General features: G+C 48.8%; 1 protein-coding gene across 2 annotated transcripts in view; it reads left to right on the top strand.

Moving 5' to 3' along the window:
- Window positions 1–18,858, top strand: part of GOLM1 (golgi membrane protein 1) — a 45,582-nt gene that overhangs the window by 19,672 nt on the left and 7,052 nt on the right. For both annotated transcript variants that reach the window (XM_059657092.1, XM_059657093.1), the window contains 5 exons: window positions 6,241–6,295; window positions 8,624–8,726; window positions 12,666–12,795; window positions 17,367–17,502; window positions 18,172–18,444. In XM_059657092.1, coding sequence (XP_059513075.1) covers window positions 6,241–6,295; window positions 8,624–8,726; window positions 12,666–12,795; window positions 17,367–17,502; window positions 18,172–18,444 — 697 coding nt within the window. The remainder of the gene's footprint in view (window positions 1–6,240; window positions 6,296–8,623; window positions 8,727–12,665; window positions 12,796–17,366; window positions 17,503–18,171; window positions 18,445–18,858) is intronic.

The raw sequence follows: 18,858 nt of genomic DNA, 5'->3' as shown, positions 1-18,858 counted from the left end.
TCACAAAATACCAACAAATCAGTTTCAGTTGTGTAGCCAGTCTGAGTTTTGACTTCTCTCTGGAAGTCTCAGAGATGGTGAATACCATCTAGAAGCTATTAATCCATTCATACAGTCCCCCAAAAGTTAAAGAGGAAGGAAAGAATCATTCAATGTCACTCAAGAGGATTTCGGCGCTGAAATTCTATCCTCCCTTAGTAAGCAGCAACTTCCTGGTGGTACTTGCCTCAGGGTGGGAAATTTCAAAAGAGCTACTTTAAATCGCCTTGGGAAACCTGTCTGCATTTCTTTCTCAGGTTCATCTTCACCGTTTTTAAGACCAAAACAGTCTTGGGTTTTTATTCTGTACACAGCAAAAAGTCAAGTCCAGCTCAAAACTATGCGCACTCGTTTTTAAACTGGCCTTTTCCCTTTGCATGTGCACAGAAATCCCGGATGCATTTATAAATTTGTAAATGCTTTTCAATTACAAGAAGGATTTTAATTTTAGAATACTTGGGGAGGGGGTGACCTGTTTCCACAGACCCTCACTCAGGCGGCCGCCCGACCGCCACACAAAGGAGGGGTGAGAGCAGTCCCCCCTCCCTCCACATTCATACACTTTCATCAGACATTCATTCAGAGTTTAAACAATCCATTTAACTCCTAACAACTTCCCCATTCCTGAGGGAGCTCTAAAGCCTCCCCCAATCTCCTTGAAATTATTAATCCAGCAAGTCCACAAAATAAAACGGAAACACAAACAACTAAAGGGCCCAAAGAAATACAGCCTTCCAACTCCATGGAAGCAAAAAACAAAGACAAAAAACAAAACAAACCCAAAGCCAGACGTTGGCTGCGCGCCAACCAGCAGGAGCGACCTGCCTTTTCTCAGATTGAGGGGTTCCTACAGACCTTCCGACTCCGCGGAAGCAAAATTTCCCCTCTTCAGATGGAGGATCGGGGCGCCCCCGACTCCTCCTGCCTGTCTCAGATTAAGGGGGTTCCTACAGACCTTCCGACTCCGCGGAAGCAAAGCTATACCCCTTCAGACGGAGGATCGAGGCGTCCCTCGGCTCCTCCCACCTGTTGATCCCATGCATCCACGGGATCATTATTACAGGCATTTACAGGCATTTACAGATTTCAGAAGTGAGCTCACACCAAAACACACGACACAAACAAAACACGACCTACCTACCGCGGTCAGTCAGGCCCTCCGGACTGGGAGTCCCATCGATGGTGTTGGGGATCCCGGACGAGCCCCCAAAATGTTATGCCCAGAATTCAAGATCCCCAAGATACCACGCCAGGGAGCCAGTCCGATGCAAAAGCAGAAGGTCCTTTATTGAGTTAGCTAACCCGACCCGGGCCTCCAGCCGACGCAGCGACCGGAAAACCGAGTGATATCCATGGGAAAATCAGGGCTTTAATAGTGAGGGGAGGGGGCTAGCTGTGGGCCCTGCGGATTGGCCAGGCGCCAAGTCGGGTCTTGTTGCACAGGATGTGGTCATTTCTATGGCGCGAACATCCCTTGCTTGTCATTGGCTAGTTCAAAGAAATCCCGGGCGTGGCCAGCAGGGGCCTGGGCTTCCGGGAAGAAGGCACTCTTCTGAGCACATGGCCTCTGCCCCAACATGGAGGATCCAGGGTAGGATGGAGGGCATAGCCCTCGCCCTTTCATCCAGAAGAGAAAAGCTTACAGGCGGAGGCAGCCGGGAAGGTGTAGGGAGAACAGGCCTCCATTCACCTAGCCTCACCTTCCTCACTCACCTGTGTGACCTGCGTCTGCTTTGAGGTGGCTTCGGTGAGCTTCCGGGTTTCTCCTTTCTTGCCTGGTAGGTAACTTGGTGCGTGAGGAGGCTCCCCGGCCTTATTGGAGGGGCTGTGGCATGAAATCGCCGTGCTTCAGAGGGCTTTCCTGTTGTCAGCGTTTCCCTGGCTGCTGGGCGGGGAAAGCAAGGAGAGCCAAGATGGTTTGTGCCGTGGGCCTGGGCTGGGGCTGCTCCCTTCGGCGTGGGTTCCTGTGGGTGATTCTCAGGAAGATTCTGCCCCTTCCAAAGGACTTGACTAGAATTAAGCAGCTTGGTCATTTGTCCTGGCTCAGAGTGCTTTCACACAAGAACGCGTTTAAGGTGCCGACGGGGAGACAGGTGTGGCCTTTGGGATGGAGGTACAGGCTGCGCCCTGAGAGGTCGCTGGCTGGCTCCAGGGCCCTGCAGCGTGGCCGGGGCTGGCCCAGGCTGCTGGCTCCACCACTGCCTGCCCGGCAGCAGACACGGCTCTCGGGGCTCCAGTTTCTCCGCTCCGGCTCGGCTTTCCTTGTGCACCTGAGAGCGAGGCGATTTTCTTCTGCAGACGCGCTTTCTTGTTTGTTTTTGTTTTGGAGGGCCAGAGCAGATCACTGTCGTTTCTTTGCTTTTTATCACCTCTTCTCCCTGTGACTGATGGAAGAATCAAGGCTTCTAGAAAAGCGTTTCTGTTTTTATCCCCATTCATTTTCTGTGTTCAGTTCTGTCTGTCTGTCTGCTCAGGATGCTGCCGGGCACTGGCCTTGTGCCCCGTCGGGACCAGGCTGTGCCTGTTGTCTGTGCATTTCCCATCGGGTGCTGCGGAGAGATGAGTAAATGGGTCTGTTGGAGTCAGTCATAGACAGAAGTCACTCCAGCTGTTGGATGCAAAAACGATTTGGTACAGGGAAGTAGATGCCGACGGGATGGTGGGAAGGGCCTGGGGGAGCAAGCTTGCTGGGATGGCTCACCTGTCAGGACCAGCCCCAGGGCCCGACCCGGAGGCCGGAGGCTGAACCGGGAGGCTGTGTGGGGGCCTTCACTCAGATGCAGGGCCACCGCACTCCTTGCTCCATTCTGCACCTCCAGCCTCTAACCCCGTCAGCATTCCAGTCTCCAGGGAGTGTATCTGATTGGATCTAAGTCCCACTGGGAAGGAGTCTGGAAAATGTACGTTAGCTTCCAAGCTGCTTCAGGAAGGCACAGCGAAGGCTGTGTGCTGCAGATGCGGGACCTGCGTCCGCCCCCAGGCATGAGGGAGGGGGTGCCCAAGTGCTGTGGGGTCACAGGAGAGTGTCCTCCACCGAGACACCTGGAAGCCAGGTGAATGTCCCTGAGGGTGTCGGGAGGTGGGAGCAGCACCCCGTGGCTGGGTGTGAGGCTGGTTTTTGTCTCCATTACTTTCCTGTTTTTATCCCCATTAATTTTAGGAACATATAGGGAGTACACAGGAGCACAGGGGCCCTTCACACAGGGTCTTTTAAGCCACTTAGAGTTTGGACTTGAGCTGGAGGGCGGGGGACCCATCAGAGGGTTTAATCTGTGGATCAAGGTCATCAGATCAGGTCTGGGGGTTTAAAAGGTGGGTCCTGGCCCTGGGGAGTGTCCTTGGGGTGGGGAGCAGGGCAGAGCAGAGGCAGCTCTTGAAATATTTGAAGCAAAAATTATGTGCTGAGTTGAGGTAAGAGTGGAATGAATTCTGCAAAGTGAGCAGATTCGAGAGGCAGCCAGCAGGACAGGCCTGGGTGACAGGTGCAACATGGAGAAGGGGAGAGAGAGGCTGCTATAAATAAATACTTGGCTCTTCTCTGCTGCTGGGACTCTCTCTGTCCTCCCTTCTTATTCTTCAGGGCCTGAGCTGTCCCTGCCAGCCTGTGGCTGTTGAGCGCTGGAAATGTCCCAATTGGGATGTGCTGTAATGTGAATAGATTTGAAGGCTTAGAATGAATAGAAAAGCAAAATATCTCATGAATACTGTTCTATGTTGATTACATCCGAGATCAGCCATTTAAGTTGGTCCTTTTCTTTTTCTGTTTGTTTCAGCCCTGGTGTTCAGAGGGAAGGAGGTTTTGATCGCTGGGCGAGGTGGAAGTTTAAGTGTACAGTTCATGTTGTTGTACAAAAGATCTCTGGATAGTTTTTATCTTGCAACACTAGGACTCCATGCTCATTCAACCCTAACTCCCCTCCCCGCACCCTCAGCCCTTGGGCAACTGTCCGCTTTTCTACTTTCTGTTTGTCCGATTTTGACTGCGTTAGATCCTTCCTCCGAGCGGAATCCTGTAGCATTTGTCCTTTTGTGACTGGATTGTTTTGCTTGGCGTTCTGTCCGCCAGGTTCATCCCTGCTACAGCACGTGGCATTCTGTCTGAAAGGCTGCATAACAGCCTGCTGCGTGCACATCTTCTTCACCATCGGGGACAGGGGGTGGCTGCAGGGCTGACGCCTGTGAATAGTGCTGCTGTAAAACATGGCGCTGCAGATACCGCCTCGAGATCTTGCTTTGAGTTCTTTCAGACAAATCCCCGGAGTGGGCTACGTGCTCATCTTTTGTCTTTTTAGCTGAACTGGCGCAAGCCTTTTCTGAGAGGAGCAGGAGCTGCACGCTGTGTAAATCGGATTCCTGGCTGTGCGGGTCCTCCTGTCACTGCGGGTTCTCTTCTCTCTGCTGCCCGCATAGAATATTTTTTGTTGGCGTAGAATATCTATAAAGACCCCTCTTGATAACTCTCCCTGAGAGAATAATTATCCTATATACCAGTGGTTCTCAACCTTCTGGCCCTTTAAATATAGTTCCTCATGTTGTGACCCAACCATAAAATTATTTTCGTTGCTACTTCATAACTGTAATGTTGCTACTGTTATGAACCGTAATGTAAATATCTGATATGCAGGATGGTCTTAGGTGACCCCTGTGAAAGGGTTGTTCGACCACCAAAGCGGTCGCCACCCACAGGTTGAGAACCGCTGCTATATAATAAAAGTCTAATAAGCAAATTGCCCCCTCGACGGGGAGTTTGACCAGGGCGCGGGGGCGGCAGGTGGCTGGGGGAAGGAAGGGCCCGGTCGTCAGCGGCGAGGCCCCAGCCGGCAGCCACTAGGGACCATCCCCATGCGTGGATTTCATGCACTGGGCCTCTAGTACAGTATGTTATCACTGTGACTTCTCCCCTGTTATACCAGGAAATGTGCCTTTGTTCGGGTCTCCCAGAATCAACACCAGATTAGCCTGGCTGGATTTCATTTCTGGTGCACACCCTGTATTCACAAACACCTGACTCCAGGAAACTCTGTCCAGGCCAGAGGAAGGGCGGGGGCTGGGCAGAGAGGTCCAGGGGAAGGCCAGAGGCACAGAAGGGGGAGGCGGTGTGGTTGGCATCATCACCGGGAACCAGAAATGGGACAGAAACGTGTCTCCGAGTTACGGGCGGCGTTTTCCAAGCTTCGTTGATTATGACACAGCAAGAAGCTTTCCCAGGTGGCCCCGTGCACAGTGTGTGCACAAACTGTGCTTCCCGTGTGAGGTGCTCTGGTGTGTAATACTCCAGTCCAGCCCTCTTCAGGTTTTTGTTCGCCGTTAGTGCTGGGCGCAGTCCACTGGATTGGTGTCCGGCTCGAGGTTTAGACCAGTTTGGCAAGTGGTGATGGAGTGCTCGCTCCCAGAGCTGGCGCTGGGGCTCAGGGGTGGCTTTGCGTGTTGGCTGTTGAGAGAGCCTGGACTGGAGCTTCCTGAGCAGCCTGTGCCTCAGAGGGGGAGCACCCGCCCGCTCCCGCAGCAGGGAGCACCTGGATGCGGAGCCTCCGCAGAGACCTGCTGTGAGGCATTCGCTCGGCACGCACAGGCTGCTGGTCCTGCTCAGCTGCACACTCGTTTCTCTTTCTTGTTGCTGCTTTTACATTGTTGTCCTGAGTCCTGTGTGGCCTTTTCCCTGCTCTCTTGTCAGCGTTCCCAAATCTGTGCCACTAGCTGGGTGTGAGCCCCGCACTCCCCAGGCTTGCCGACTGGACAGAAGGAAGAGGCCAGAGGTGACGTTAAAATGACGCAGAGTGCTGAGCTGGAGGAGTGGGCCCCAGGTTTCCTCCTCTTTGCTCTGTTAGCCGGCCTGGCATTCAGAGTTTGACTTCTGAGTGAGGATATGACTGTACCCAGGCTCCCCCAGAAAAAAAGCCAGAGCTGGGAATCAGCCAGGCACGGCAGGGGCCTTGCACAGAGGAGGGGCCGGTCCTGGAACTCGGCCAGGGCCAGGGACCGGTTCCTCTTCCTCCGGCCACAGCTGGTGTTGGGCGGGCAGGTCTCTGTGTGCTACTTCCTTTCTGGCTATGGGCGTCAGATAATCAGAGCTGCCCGCCCAGGGCCTGCCCTCCTGACCTCTGTGTTGGGTGGGGGAGGGGTGCAGCCTTCCTTTTCCCCACGTGTATGTTTTACTGGGGTGGGTTCTGGTGTTTCATTCTGCGTTTATCTTCCTTGCAGGCGGTTTTGGTGAATAATATCACCACAGGCGAGAGGCTCATCAGGACCCTGCAAGGTGAGCTGTCCTCTCCCCCTGGCACCAGGCCTCCGGTCGCGGACCTACTTTCCTCTTGTCCTTCTGTGGGTTGTTTATTCTAATCTAGTGACGGGTGTGATTATGAGTGATGGAGTAATCTTTAATTTATCCTTAAAGAGCTTTTCCTCTAAAAATGCTACTGAATACATTGGAAGCTGCTCTGCACAGAAGAATTCACACTCTCATTTTTTGATACGGTGAAAAGAATATACATATGTGCCCACACACATACCTATGATATGTATGTGATCTATTTTTTATATATGGTGTATATACAGGGTGGGGCAAAAGTAGGCCTGCAGTTGTTCGTATGGAAAATAATACAGTCATTAACACAGAAGAAGAAAAATAGACTGTACTCGTACTCACAACTGCAGACCTACTTTTGCCCCCGCCTGTGGTTCGATTGGACAGCGCCTGTCTAGGACTGTTCGGAGGGGAAAGGCAGGGCTACACAGAGTTAAGTGAGTTCTTGGTCCCCGGGGCTTCTCAGAGCTTGCGATCTGCTGATGCTCCTGGTCACACGTCAGGAAGGGAGGACGGCTGCAGCCTTTCCCACGCACCCTGTGCTGCTGAGCGGCCGCTGTGCTTTGAGACGTGTCATTAGGCGGTCTCGTCATTGTGCGCGCAGCGTGGCGTGTGCTTACCCACACCTCGATGGTGTGGCCTCTGCACACCGAGGCTGATGGCAGTACTTCATTCCTTTTCGTTGTGGAATAGTATTCCATTGCCCATGCTCAGTTTGATTTATGGAGTCTTTTTATTTTATATTTTATTGATTTTTTACAGAGAGGAAGGGAGAGGGATAGAGAGCTAGAAACATCGACCAGCTGCCTCCTGCACACTCCCCACTGGGGATGTACCCGCAACCAAGGTACATGCCTTTGACCAGAATCGAACCTGGGACCCTTGAGACTGCAGGCCGGTGCTCTATCCACTGAGCCAAACCGGTTAGGGCGGAGTCTTTTTTTTTTTTTTAAGGTTAATGGAGCTGTACTTTACACACAATCAAGTTTGCCCTTTGCAGTGTGCCTTTCTATACGTTGTGACACATGCTGAGTGCCCCAGACCACCACCGCCACAGTCAGGACACAGCTCGTGTCCATCACTCCAGGATGTCCCCTCCCCGCCCCCCCGCAGACTTTCGTGGTCAGCCTCCTGCCCCCACCTCAGCCTCGGGCCCCCACTGAGCCGTTTCCCACCCGGGAGATGCCCCTGACCCCACCCCGGTGTTGCCTTTCGAGGCCATTACATACATGTGCTTGAGATGGAGCCTTGTGGCTGTGCAGCAGCAGTGCCCGGAATCCTTCACTTTCGCCTACTTCCCCCCAGAGAGCCGGGCAGGTCTGGAGTTGTGAGGACAGCCTAGGGGGACTCAGGTGTCTGTCCAGGGCTGTGTCCTGGCCCTCCTGCCCTCTGCCCGCTCTGCGGGCCCCCCTGTGGCAGCTTGCCCGCCCACCCCCAGCTTGGCGCTTTGTCAGCTGCTGCTGTTTTTCTGTAGAGCTTTTACAAGATTTTTTTTTCAGTGTTTCTGTAGCATCCCAGCCATTTTCTTTTGCAGTTCTTACCAGCCTTATAAATACCTACTTAGTTTGTTTTTCCTACTGCGTTGCCTTTATTTTTTAATTTTTTAAAATATATTTTTATTGCTTTCAAAGAGGAAGGGAGAGGGAGAGAGAGAATCATTCACTGATTGGCTGCCTCCTGCATGCTCCACGCTGGGGATCGAGCCCACAACCCTGACCGGGAATCAGACCGGACCTCCTGGTTCATAGGTCGATGCTCAGCCACTGAGCCACCGCGGCTGGGCCTATGTTGCTTTTATGAGCCAAGTTGTCAGGGCAGCAGAGATGGGGCTGAAGAATTTCCTCAAGGAAAGCTGCAGATAAGAGGGCGAGATGATTACATGAACGCGGGGGCCTCGAAGAGTAGCTTGGCTGTGAGCAGATGACTGGAGAAGTTCCCTGGTGGAGCCTGGCAGCCAAGGACAGGCGGAGGGAGGAGCGGCTACTCATCTGATAAGATGTCGAAATCAGTGGGATGCATAGTAGCTTTTGTGACCTGGTAGGACAGACAGCTCAGGGCTTATGATGTCTAAGAAAGAAACAGGCATTTTCAGGGTTGGAGGTCAAGAAGGAGATTTAAGAGAGAAGACATGTTTGGAAAAGGAGCCAAGTGCCGCGGGTTCCTGTAGATCTCGAAGGGCCACCTCCCTGGCGGGGGCGTCGGGGTGCGGGGGGGCCGTGCGCTCACCTCTCCCCTTCCCGTCCTGTGGGCCTGTGTGACCCCGTCCTCCCTGTGGCTCAGACCAGCTGAAGGCCCTGCAGAGGAACTACGGCAGGCTGCAGCAGGACGTCCTCCAGTTCCAGAAGAACCAGACCAACCTGGAGCGGAAGTTCTCCTACGACCTGTAAGTGTGTCTCGGCACCAGGTGCGTGCACTCGGGCTGCCGAGCTCCAGGCCTCGGGCAGCGGACGGGCCGGCCTAGTCGCCACTCACCCTCCCTTTCAGGGGGAAGATGGGGAAGGCCCAGTCCCCTCCAGGAGTCAGGCCTTCAGAAATAATGCGTTTTATGTCTTAAGTGTTAGCAGTGCTTCAGAAAGGCGTGGGAAAGTGTTAGCCAGTGGCTCGTAATGCAAGATAAATAAGAGGGCAGTTCTCTGTAGCAGGAAATGACTTGCTCAGCCTGCTTTAAGCCGTAATGTAACTTCACGCTCTGTGGAGCCCAGGTGACCTGGCTAAGTCGGTACGTTCAAAGCCTTTAAGCGTGTGTTCCAGAAGTGCTCAGATGTGACCTGCGTCCACCTCCCAGATTAAGGGCCAGGTAGGTCTCTGAAAGGACTCTGGCCATCTGCGTGGTGACCAGCGATGTACCAGAACAAGTCTCCGCACACCGATTGCCCTGGTAGGGATTCTGATGTCTTCCAAGCGATTGTCCACCGTGACATCTTCCTGATCACTTTAAAACCAAGTACCGCCCAAACTAGGAGCCCCCAGTACATAAACAGGCAAAAGACATGTGTAGTCAAGGCAAAGGAAACATTGTAAGAAAACATGCATAGATGGAACCTTGTTCAGCTCGGCCAGGGGTTCTCAGTGGGTGGCATCGTGCCCAAGGAGACTTTTGGTGGGCATTTTTGATTGTCACAACTCAGAAAAGGGGCTACTGGCATCTAGTGGGTAGGGAACAGGGACACAGCTAAACATCCTGCAAAGATGGGTCTCCTCCGACAATGAGGTTTTACCTGCCCCCAAATAGCACAGGTGCCGAGTTGAGAAACCCTGAGCTAGGTTGGTAATCAAAACTTTCAGACAAACATGAAGGGCCCCAGTCTTACTATTACTCATCCTTGAAAGACACCTTAATGCACATATTCCCCGTCCATTGACTGAAATACAGTAAGCCATTAATGGCCTGGATATATTTGACCCAGAAGGTTTTAGCTGGACTTCAGCCAGGGCCCAGTGACAGGGAGGGCAGCTCTGCCTCCCAGATAGGAGCATTCAGACAAGCAGTGAGCGGATTGTTCTAACCCGGGTTGGCCATGTATGTGGGACGCACTGTTTTTTTCTTAGGAGGAGGATAGATGGAAAACTCTGGCTGAGCACATCTGTTTCATTAGTTGTGTCCAGAGCCCTGAGCCAGATACAAGATGATTCCCAGGGATGAGGCTCATTGAATGTTGAAAGCTGGAAAGAGTTAGTTGCTTCTAACTGTCTTTGGATTAGAGACCCTTTGTGAGGATCTGATAAAAGATAGGAACACCTTGTTAGCCAGTTGACGAATGGACATGTACACAGCGCTGTGCATGAAGGTCCCACAAACTGAATGCACAACTTGGTGTATATGTCCATTTATAAATGTGCCCATCGTCCATTAGAACACCCTCTCTGGCCTCAGCATTTTACAGAAGGCCATGCTGAGAATGCAGAAGCCGAGGAAAGGCCAGGAAACCCTCAAATACCAGAGTGAGCATTCACCCCCACTTCGTGCTCCTGCCCTGTGGCAGACATCACCGAGCGATCACTGCACTTGATCCAAACACAGCCTTGCGTTCCCTTCCCAGAGCCCCTAGAGTTGGTGTATGGGATGAACGGCCTGTGCTCTCCTCTCCATGCCATGAAGAAGTGGGCTGGTGGAATGTAATCAGTAACACTCTGAGTCAGCACCCTGGATCCTCAGATCATCTGCCTTGATAGATCCCTGTTCTGAGCACATTCTGTTCATGGTCCTCCGACCATTGGTTGCACCGTTTAGGACAGCCGTGGGCAAACTACGGCCCGCGGGCCAGATCCGGCCCGTTTGAAATGAATAAAACTAAAAAAAAAAAAAAGACCGTCCCCTTTTATGTAATGATGTTTACTTTGAATTTATATTAGTTCACACAAACACTCCATCCATGCTTTTGTTACGGCCCTCCGGTCCAGTTTAAGAACCCATTGTGGCCCTCGAGTCAGAAAGTTTGCCCACTCCTGGTTTAGGATGAGCTCTGGCGGCCCAGTCTTGTATGTCTCTCCATTTGAGCTCCAGTTAATGCCTGCACAGGCATCATGAAGGTGTAAGGAAAGCCAGCCCGCGGCCTCCAGGAAGGAACACTGTCCCGCTCTGTAGGACCTGCACGTGAGCTTGGTTCTGCGGTTGCTCCTCTTGTTGCTGTTGAGTGGGGACGTGGAAGCTGACCTTAATCCGCAGGGCTGAGACGCACAGGCTCTTTTCTTTGTACCTGATGTTGGCAGGGCTGAGAGCAGGCGAAAACAGTGGTTCCTTTTGTAGGTGTAAAGGTCCAGCAAAGGCCCTGCACCTGCTCCTGGGCTAATCCTGAGCTTCTGTGACGTTGTTGGATCACAATGAATTGGACACCTCTGGTTCTTTCCATATACAGATGTCTTTCTTTTTGTTTGCTGTGCTAAGCTACGGGGCACTAGTCTACTGCCCGCGGCTCACATGTGTGTGAGAATTTTATACAAGCAAATTTTCTCCAAGTCTTCTCTTGATCTGTAAGCTGTGCCAGGTTAGGATCTCTGTCTTTCATTATTTCTAAAGTACCTGGTGTCCCTCTGTGTGCGTGGCTGAGATCCAGTAAGTCCTGTGAACTGACGAGTACAGCACTAGAGTTAGGGGTCGCGTGCACTTAGCCTGGCTCTGAAATGGGTGTGGCTCGGAAGAGGCAGCCGTGGGGCAGAGGGAGCCTTGCAGTCAGGAAACCATATTCTGGCTTCTGATTTCAGCCTTGTCTCTCTTCCTCTCTGCAACCCTGGATGGTGTCAGTCAGGTCACCTCTTAGCTTCCTCATTTGTACAAGTGGGTAATTCTCTCAATTACTTTATAACAGACACTTGAGTTCCAGGTACAAAGCTGAAGTGATACCTCAAAGTGTCTCTGCTGATTGGGAGCTCGGGCCGAATTAGATTCTGTGCTCCATCCGCAGTTCTCTCACACGAACTGGGTTTCCTCCAGTTCAGTTCAGTCATTTCCATTTTTTAATATAAATTTTGAATTTTAGATTTATTGCTAAGATAATAGAGTTCCCGTATATCCCACACCCAGTGTCCCCTGTTGTTAACACTTTACATTAGTGTGGCATTTTTGTCACCATGAACTAACCAATACATACATTACTGTTATTTTTTAAAATGTATTTTTATTGCCCTAACTGGTTTGGCTCAGTGGATAGAGCATCGGCCTGCGGACTAAAGGGTCCTGGGTTCGATTCTGGTCAAGGGCATATACCTGGGTTGCGGGCTCATCCCAAGTAGGAGGTGTGCAGGAGGCAGCTGATCGATGTTTCTCTCTCATCGATGTTTCTAACTCTCTATCCCTCTCCCTTCCTCTCTGTAAAAAATCAATAAAATATATATATTAAAAAAAATAAAATAAAATGTATTTTTATTGATTTCAGAGAGGAAGGGAGAGGAGGGAGAGAAGGATAGAAATATCAATGATGAGAATCATAGATCAGCTGCCTCTTGCACACCCGCTACTGGATGTCGAACCATAACCCAGGCATGAGCCCTGACAGGGAATTGAACCGTGGCTTCCTGATTCACAGGTCAACGCTCGACCACTGAGCCATGCCGGCCAGGCCACAGATGATGTTTTAAAAATAGTTTTTTTTCTAACCAGTAAAGTTTACCTGTTCTAGAACAAGGTGACATAGTCTTAGAAAGTTTCAATCAACTACAGTTTCCTTGTCATTTAATAAAAGCACACGTTGTCCTGCTTACGTGTTGTCTGTAGATGATGTGCCTGGGGCAGGGGAAGTGTCTCCTGTGGATTTCAGTCACTGCAGGGACACACCTGGCGTACAGACACCCCTGTAGATGTTTGTCCTTTCCTTCTGTCCCAAAGGAGCCAGTGCATCAATCAGATGAAAGAGGTGAAGGAGCAGTGTGAGGAGCAGATAGAAGAAGTCACCAAAAAGGGGAACGAAGCTGTGGCTTCCAGAGACCTGAGTGAACACAAGGAACCAAGCCAGCAGGTAATTCTGGATTTCACTGCCAAGGATTTGCAGGTTTTCCTACCGGTCTCCAGGCATTTTGTTCCCTTGTCTGCTGTCTGGTTTGCTCTGCTCTCTGCTCTCCCCAGTGGGTTTGCTTCCCTGAGATACCTGGCCTGGCCCTGGGGTGCTGAGTAGGCTGGCCTCCGGGCCCAGGCCCTGTGCTCTGGGCTCTACCGGGATTACTTCACGGAAAGCTCACAGCCACCTTGGGAGGGAGCTGCTGCTGTTTTCATGTTTTGAGGGTGCTGAGGCCCATGGTGATAGTTAAGTGCGATGGCCAAGGTCACACTTAACCTGGTTAGCGGTGGAGCTGATCAGAGCCCATGCCTCCAGGCTGTCCCCTGTGTAAAGCACATCCCATGAAATTGCTTCTGGGAGTTCATTTTTGTTTTAAAATATAGCAGCTTTATTGAGATATAATTTATATACCATACAATTCACCCATATAATATTTGCAATTTTTTGGTTTTTGGTATATTCACAAAGTTGTGAAACCATCATTGCTATCAATTTTAGAACATTTTCATGACCAAAGGAACCCCATACTCATTAGCTCACCCCCCACTTACCCCAATCCTCCCCAGCCCTAGATAACCACCAACCCATTTCCTGTCTCTGTAGAGTTGCCTAATCTGGACATTTCATATCAATGAAATCATATGTGGCCTTTTGTGTCTAACTTCTTTCCCTTAGCATAATGCATTCAAAGTCCATGTTGTAGCTTTATTTTTTTATGGCTGAGTAATATTCCATTATATGACATACCACTTTTCTTTCTTTCTTTTTTTTTTTTTTTTTTTGTCTCTGGACTCTTTTTTTTTTTTTTTTAATATATTTTATTGATTTTTTACAGAGAGGAAGGGAGAGAGATAGAGAGCCAGAAACATCGATGAGAGAGAAACATGGATCAGCTGCCTCCTGCACATCCCCCACTGGGGAAGTGCCCGCAACCCAGGTACATGCCCTTGACCGGAATCGAACCCGGGACCTTTCAGTCCACAGGCCGACGCTCTATCCACTGAGCCAAACCAGTTTCGGCTAATGAAAGTATGTTTCTTTTTTTTTTTTATTCTTTTTTTATTTTTATTGATGTCAGAGAGGAAGGGAGAGGGAAAGAGAGATAGAAACATCAATGATGAGAGAGAATCATTGATTGGCTGCCTCCTGCATGCTCCCCACTGGGGATCAAGCCCGCAACCTGCGCATATACCCTGACCAGGAATCGAACCGGCGACCTCTTGCTTTCTGGGTCGACGCTCAACCGCTGAGCTACACCTGGCTGGGCCACTTTTCTTTATTCATTTGTCCGTTGATAGTTATTTGGGTTATTTCCAATTTTTTGGCTGTTATGAATAATGTGGCTATGAACATTCATGTACATATTTTTGTATGGGCATAAGTTTTCATTTCTCTTAGGTATATACCGGGGAGTGGAACTGCTGGGTCATGGTAAATTAATGTATCGAGAAACTGCCAAACTATTTTGGAAAGTTATCATATCATTTTACATTCTCACCAGCAGTTTATGAGGGTCCCAGTTTTTCCACATTCTTGTCAACTCTTGTTATTACCTACCTTTTACATTACAGCCATTCTAGTGGGTGTGGAGTGTTTTCCCATTGTGGTTTGGATTTACACTTTCCTAATAACTAATGATGTTGAGCATCTTTTTCATGTGCTTATTGGCCATTTGTATATCTTCCTCAGAGAAAATGTTTATTAGCTCCTTTGTCATTTTTAAAAGTTATTTTTTATTGAGTTGTAAGAGTTTGTAATGAGTTCATACATATATACAGCTATTGGACATATGATTTGCAAATATTTTTTCTCATTCTGTGAGTTGTTTTTTACTTGTTGGTGTTCATTGAAGCAAAAAGGTTTTACTTTTGATGAAATCATGTTTATATATTTCTTGTGTTGCTTATTCTTTTGATGTCATATCTAAAAATACTTTGCCTAACCCAAGGTCAGGAAGATTTACTCCTGTGTTTTCTTCTGAGAGTTGTATAGTTCTTCACATTTTGTTCCTACATTTAGTCCTATGCTCCATCTTGAGTGAATTTAGTCTTTGTAGCTGCTGTGAGGATAGGGATCCAACTTCAGTCTTTTGCATTGTCTATCTATCCACTTGTCTCAGCACCACTTACTGAGAAAAATAATCCTATTCTTCCCCACACTGAATTGTCTTGGCACCCTTGTTAAAAATCAGTTTGCTATAAACACGAGGGTTTACTTCTAGACTCTCACTTTTATTCCATTGTCTATCCTGTCAGTACCTCACACACAGTCTTGGTTACTGTAGCTTTATAGTAACCTCCAATTTTGTTGTTCTTTTTTAGGATTACTTTGGCCATTCTGTATCCATTGACTTTCACTATGAATTTTAGGATCAGTTTGTCAATTTCTTTAACAAAGCCATGTGGGATTTTGAGAGGTTACATTGAATCTGTAGATCAGTTTGAGGTGTATTGCCCTCTTAGCAGCATGAAGTCTTCAATCAGATGTCTTAACATATTTAAGGGATGTCTTTCCACATATTTAAGCCCTTTAGAAATCTCTTTCAGCAGTGTTTATGATTTTCAGAAGTCTTGCACTTTTTTTGTTCAATTTATTTCTAAGTATTTTTTGATGCTATTATAAATGGAATTATTTTCTTAATTTCATTTTCAAATTATCTTTTGCTGGTATATAGAAATACAATTCATTTTTATATTGATCTAACTTGATACTTTTTTGAATGATTTTTAGAGAGAGTGGGAGGGAAGGAGGAAGGGGGAAAGAGAGAAACATTGATTGATGTGAGAGAGACCCATTGATTGGTTGCCTCCTGCACGGGCCGGGGATCAAACCTGCAACCCAGGTATGTACCGCTGACTGGGAATTGAACCTGAGACCCTTTGATGCACAGGCTGGTGCTCTAACCACTGAGAATACTGGCCAGGGCTCCATTTACCATTTGCCTACCATAAGCACCTATAGACCAACTTTAAATAATCATTTTTCGTGAGCATTTTCAACTGAAACTATTCAAGAACACCCGAATTGTAATATATTTATTTTTATAATATTCATTGCAAATTGATTTTTTAAATTAAATTTAAAATATCGTGGCATGTGGGGATGGTTTCCATTTTAGATGTGTGGCAGTTAACTCATTGAGTTTTAAATGTTAAACTAACTTTGCATTCTCAAGATAAATTCCTTGGCTGTGGTATATAATTCTTTTGTGTGTTGTTGAATATGACTTGCTAATATTTTGTTGATGATTTTGGTGCCTATATAAGGAATATTGGTCTATAGTTTTATTTTTTTGTAATGCCTTTGACTGGTTTTGGTATCAGGGTAATACTGGCTATAAAATGACTTGGGGGGGTATTCCTTCCTCTTGTTTTTTGGAAGAGTTTGTGAAGATTTGATATTCTTTTTTAAGTGTTTGGTAGAACTTACTAATGAAGCCATTTTAGGCCTGGGCTTTTGTTTGGGGGGGGGGGCGGGGGGTTAGAGGGGTGTAATTTTTAAGTTACTAATTCAATCTCTTGTTATAAGTCTACTCAGATGTTCTACTTCTTGAGTCAGTTTTGGTAGTTTGTCTTTCTAGGAACGTGTCTATTTCATTTAAGTTATCAATCTTGTTGATAAACAGTTCTTCATAGTATTTCCTTATAAATAATACTTTTTATTTGTGTATGGTTAGTATTGTTATACCCTTTCATTTTTTATTTTAGTAATTTGAGTCTACTCTCTTTTTCCCCTCAGTTAATCTGGCTAGAGGTTTGTCAATTTTTTTCATATTTTCAAGAACTTGATTTCATTGATTTTTCTCTGTTTTTCTATTTCTTATTTCATGAATTCCTTCTCTACTCTTTATGATCTTTCCTTGAGTAGGCTCAGTTTGCTCCTGTTGCGTCATTATCTTCACCGTGAAAGATTATGTTACTGACTTTTGAGATCTTTCTTTTTCTTAATGTAGGCCTATACATTCCTTCTAAGCACTGCTTTAGCTGCCTCCCATAAGTTTGGTATGTTGTGTGTTTTTTCTGTTTTAATTTTTCTCAACACTTTCTCATTTGACTTGTGATTTCTTTGATCCATTGGTTATTTGTGAATTTCTCAAATTTCATTCTGCTATGATGAATAATTTCATTCCACTGTGGTTCGAAAACATAGTTTGCATGAGTTCAGTCATTTTAGATTGGTTGTGGCTCATTTTGTGGCCTAGCCTCTGTCTGTCCTGGTGAATATTCAGTGTACACTTGAGAAGAATGTATGTTTTGTTCTGGTTGGGTTGAGTGTTCTATTGATGTCCTGTCTAGTTTCTTTTTCCTTATTGATCTTCTGCCCACTTGTCCATCCATTATTTTAGTTTTTCATCCATTATTGAAAGTACTTTCGGGGAGATCTTGACTCGGCCTCAGATGTTCTGATTGATGCCAGGTGAAGGGGCACGATCGGGGTAGATGGCATTTCTCAGGGTCTCAGTGTTCGCTCAGGGTTGTTATAAGGATCTAGTGACAGAGCCCTACCATGGCTGTCCTGTGCTCCTGTTTCAGCTTCGAGCTCCCAGTGAGCCTCAGCCCCCGGCAGAGGTGCCACAGACGAAAGGGAATGTGCCCAGTAACGGTGAGCCCCCGACGCCAGTCCCCAGTTCTGAGGCGGCTTTGGATTTGAGGAGAGAGGGTGAGAAAGGTAAGTGAAGCTTGGTAGTTAAGCATGTTTAAACTCCCGCCAGAGCCCCATTCACATAAAAGACAGTGGAGTTCAAGCCCTGCACTCACACACACACTCGGAGGGCAGAGCGTGCTGCTGGAGGCGTCAGCGAGCTTGATAGTGGGGCTGCAGGTGGCAGGTGTCTCTGGGCACCTGGAACTGGGGCCACAGGGCTTCTCTGTCTTGCTGGTCTCATCCCTGTAAAGTAAGCGCCTGTTCTGTGTGAAGGGCTTAGGCCGCGCCTTTATTCAGGACAGGGTGGGGCTGGGGGATGACAGACGGTAGCTGAGTCCTAGGCACCTGTCAGTGGCTCCCAAATACTTGTCTCCAGCATACAGTGGTCAGATGATCCCAGCATGCACCTTCCCCCATCTGTAGGTTGTCACTGTAAACAAGATAACTTAGTCCGGATTTTTTTTTCTAAACTACTTTCCCTTGCTCCTGGTTCTGAGGCTGAACGGCAGGCCCCAGCCCTGACAGGACGGGAGCCTTCTGCTGAGGTCACTAAGCACATGCCCAGCCGCCCCACCTGCCCTCAGCTCCCCATCCACAGTCCTTGGGAGGGCTCTGGGAACCGAGTGGTGCGAGCGTTTTGGTTTAATGAAGTAAACGGCAGGGGGCTTACGGCTAACATCGCTCTGTGCACAGAGGAAACCAATGACATTCAGGTCATCAGCGAGGAGGCGCTTCGGAGGGACAGCCAGGCGCTGCCACAGGAGCCAGACCGCGAGCAGGCTGTGGAAGCAGACAGACGTGCGGGCGGAAGAGGCACGGGAGATGCTAGAGACCCCGGCCAAACCCCACAGGTGCCAGCCACCCTGCTGAGCCAGGAAAATCAGGAGGTGGAGGAGCCTGAGCCTGAGCGGGACCAGCTTGTGGTCCGGGATGGGCAGGAGGAGGAGCAGGATGCTGACGAGGCAGGTGGGTGAGAGGCTCTGTGGGCTGCCCGCTGACATGGGAAGGGTCCCCCTGAAGTTTACCACACAGCAGCCCATGATCAGACGGTTCATTTTGCTTATTCAGTATCCGTTATCATGTAGGAGGCAGGAGGGAAGAGCAGTACACTCCCTGGCACCTGGAATTTTCAGAAATAATATTCACAGGGAGCGAGGGGCTTTTCAGGTGGGAGACCTTGATGGTGTTTAAGCATCAGGTAAAAGGCCTCCTGGTGGGCAGCCCACATGCCTTGTCTATCTCTGCACTTCAGCACCCAGAGTCACCAGTTAGTACCTGGTGAGGGGGGGGGGGGGGGGGGGGTGTGTGTGTGTGTGTGTGTGTGTGTGTGTGTGTGTGTGTGTGTGTGTGTGTGTGTGTGTGTGTGTGTGTGTGTGTGTG

The sequence above is a fragment of the Myotis daubentonii genome, chromosome 11 (genome assembly GCF_963259705.1).
Source record: "Myotis daubentonii chromosome 11, mMyoDau2.1, whole genome shotgun sequence".
Classification (NCBI taxonomy): Eukaryota; Metazoa; Chordata; class Mammalia; order Chiroptera; family Vespertilionidae; genus Myotis; species Myotis daubentonii.
This window is presented reverse-complemented; position numbering and strand designations above follow the sequence as displayed.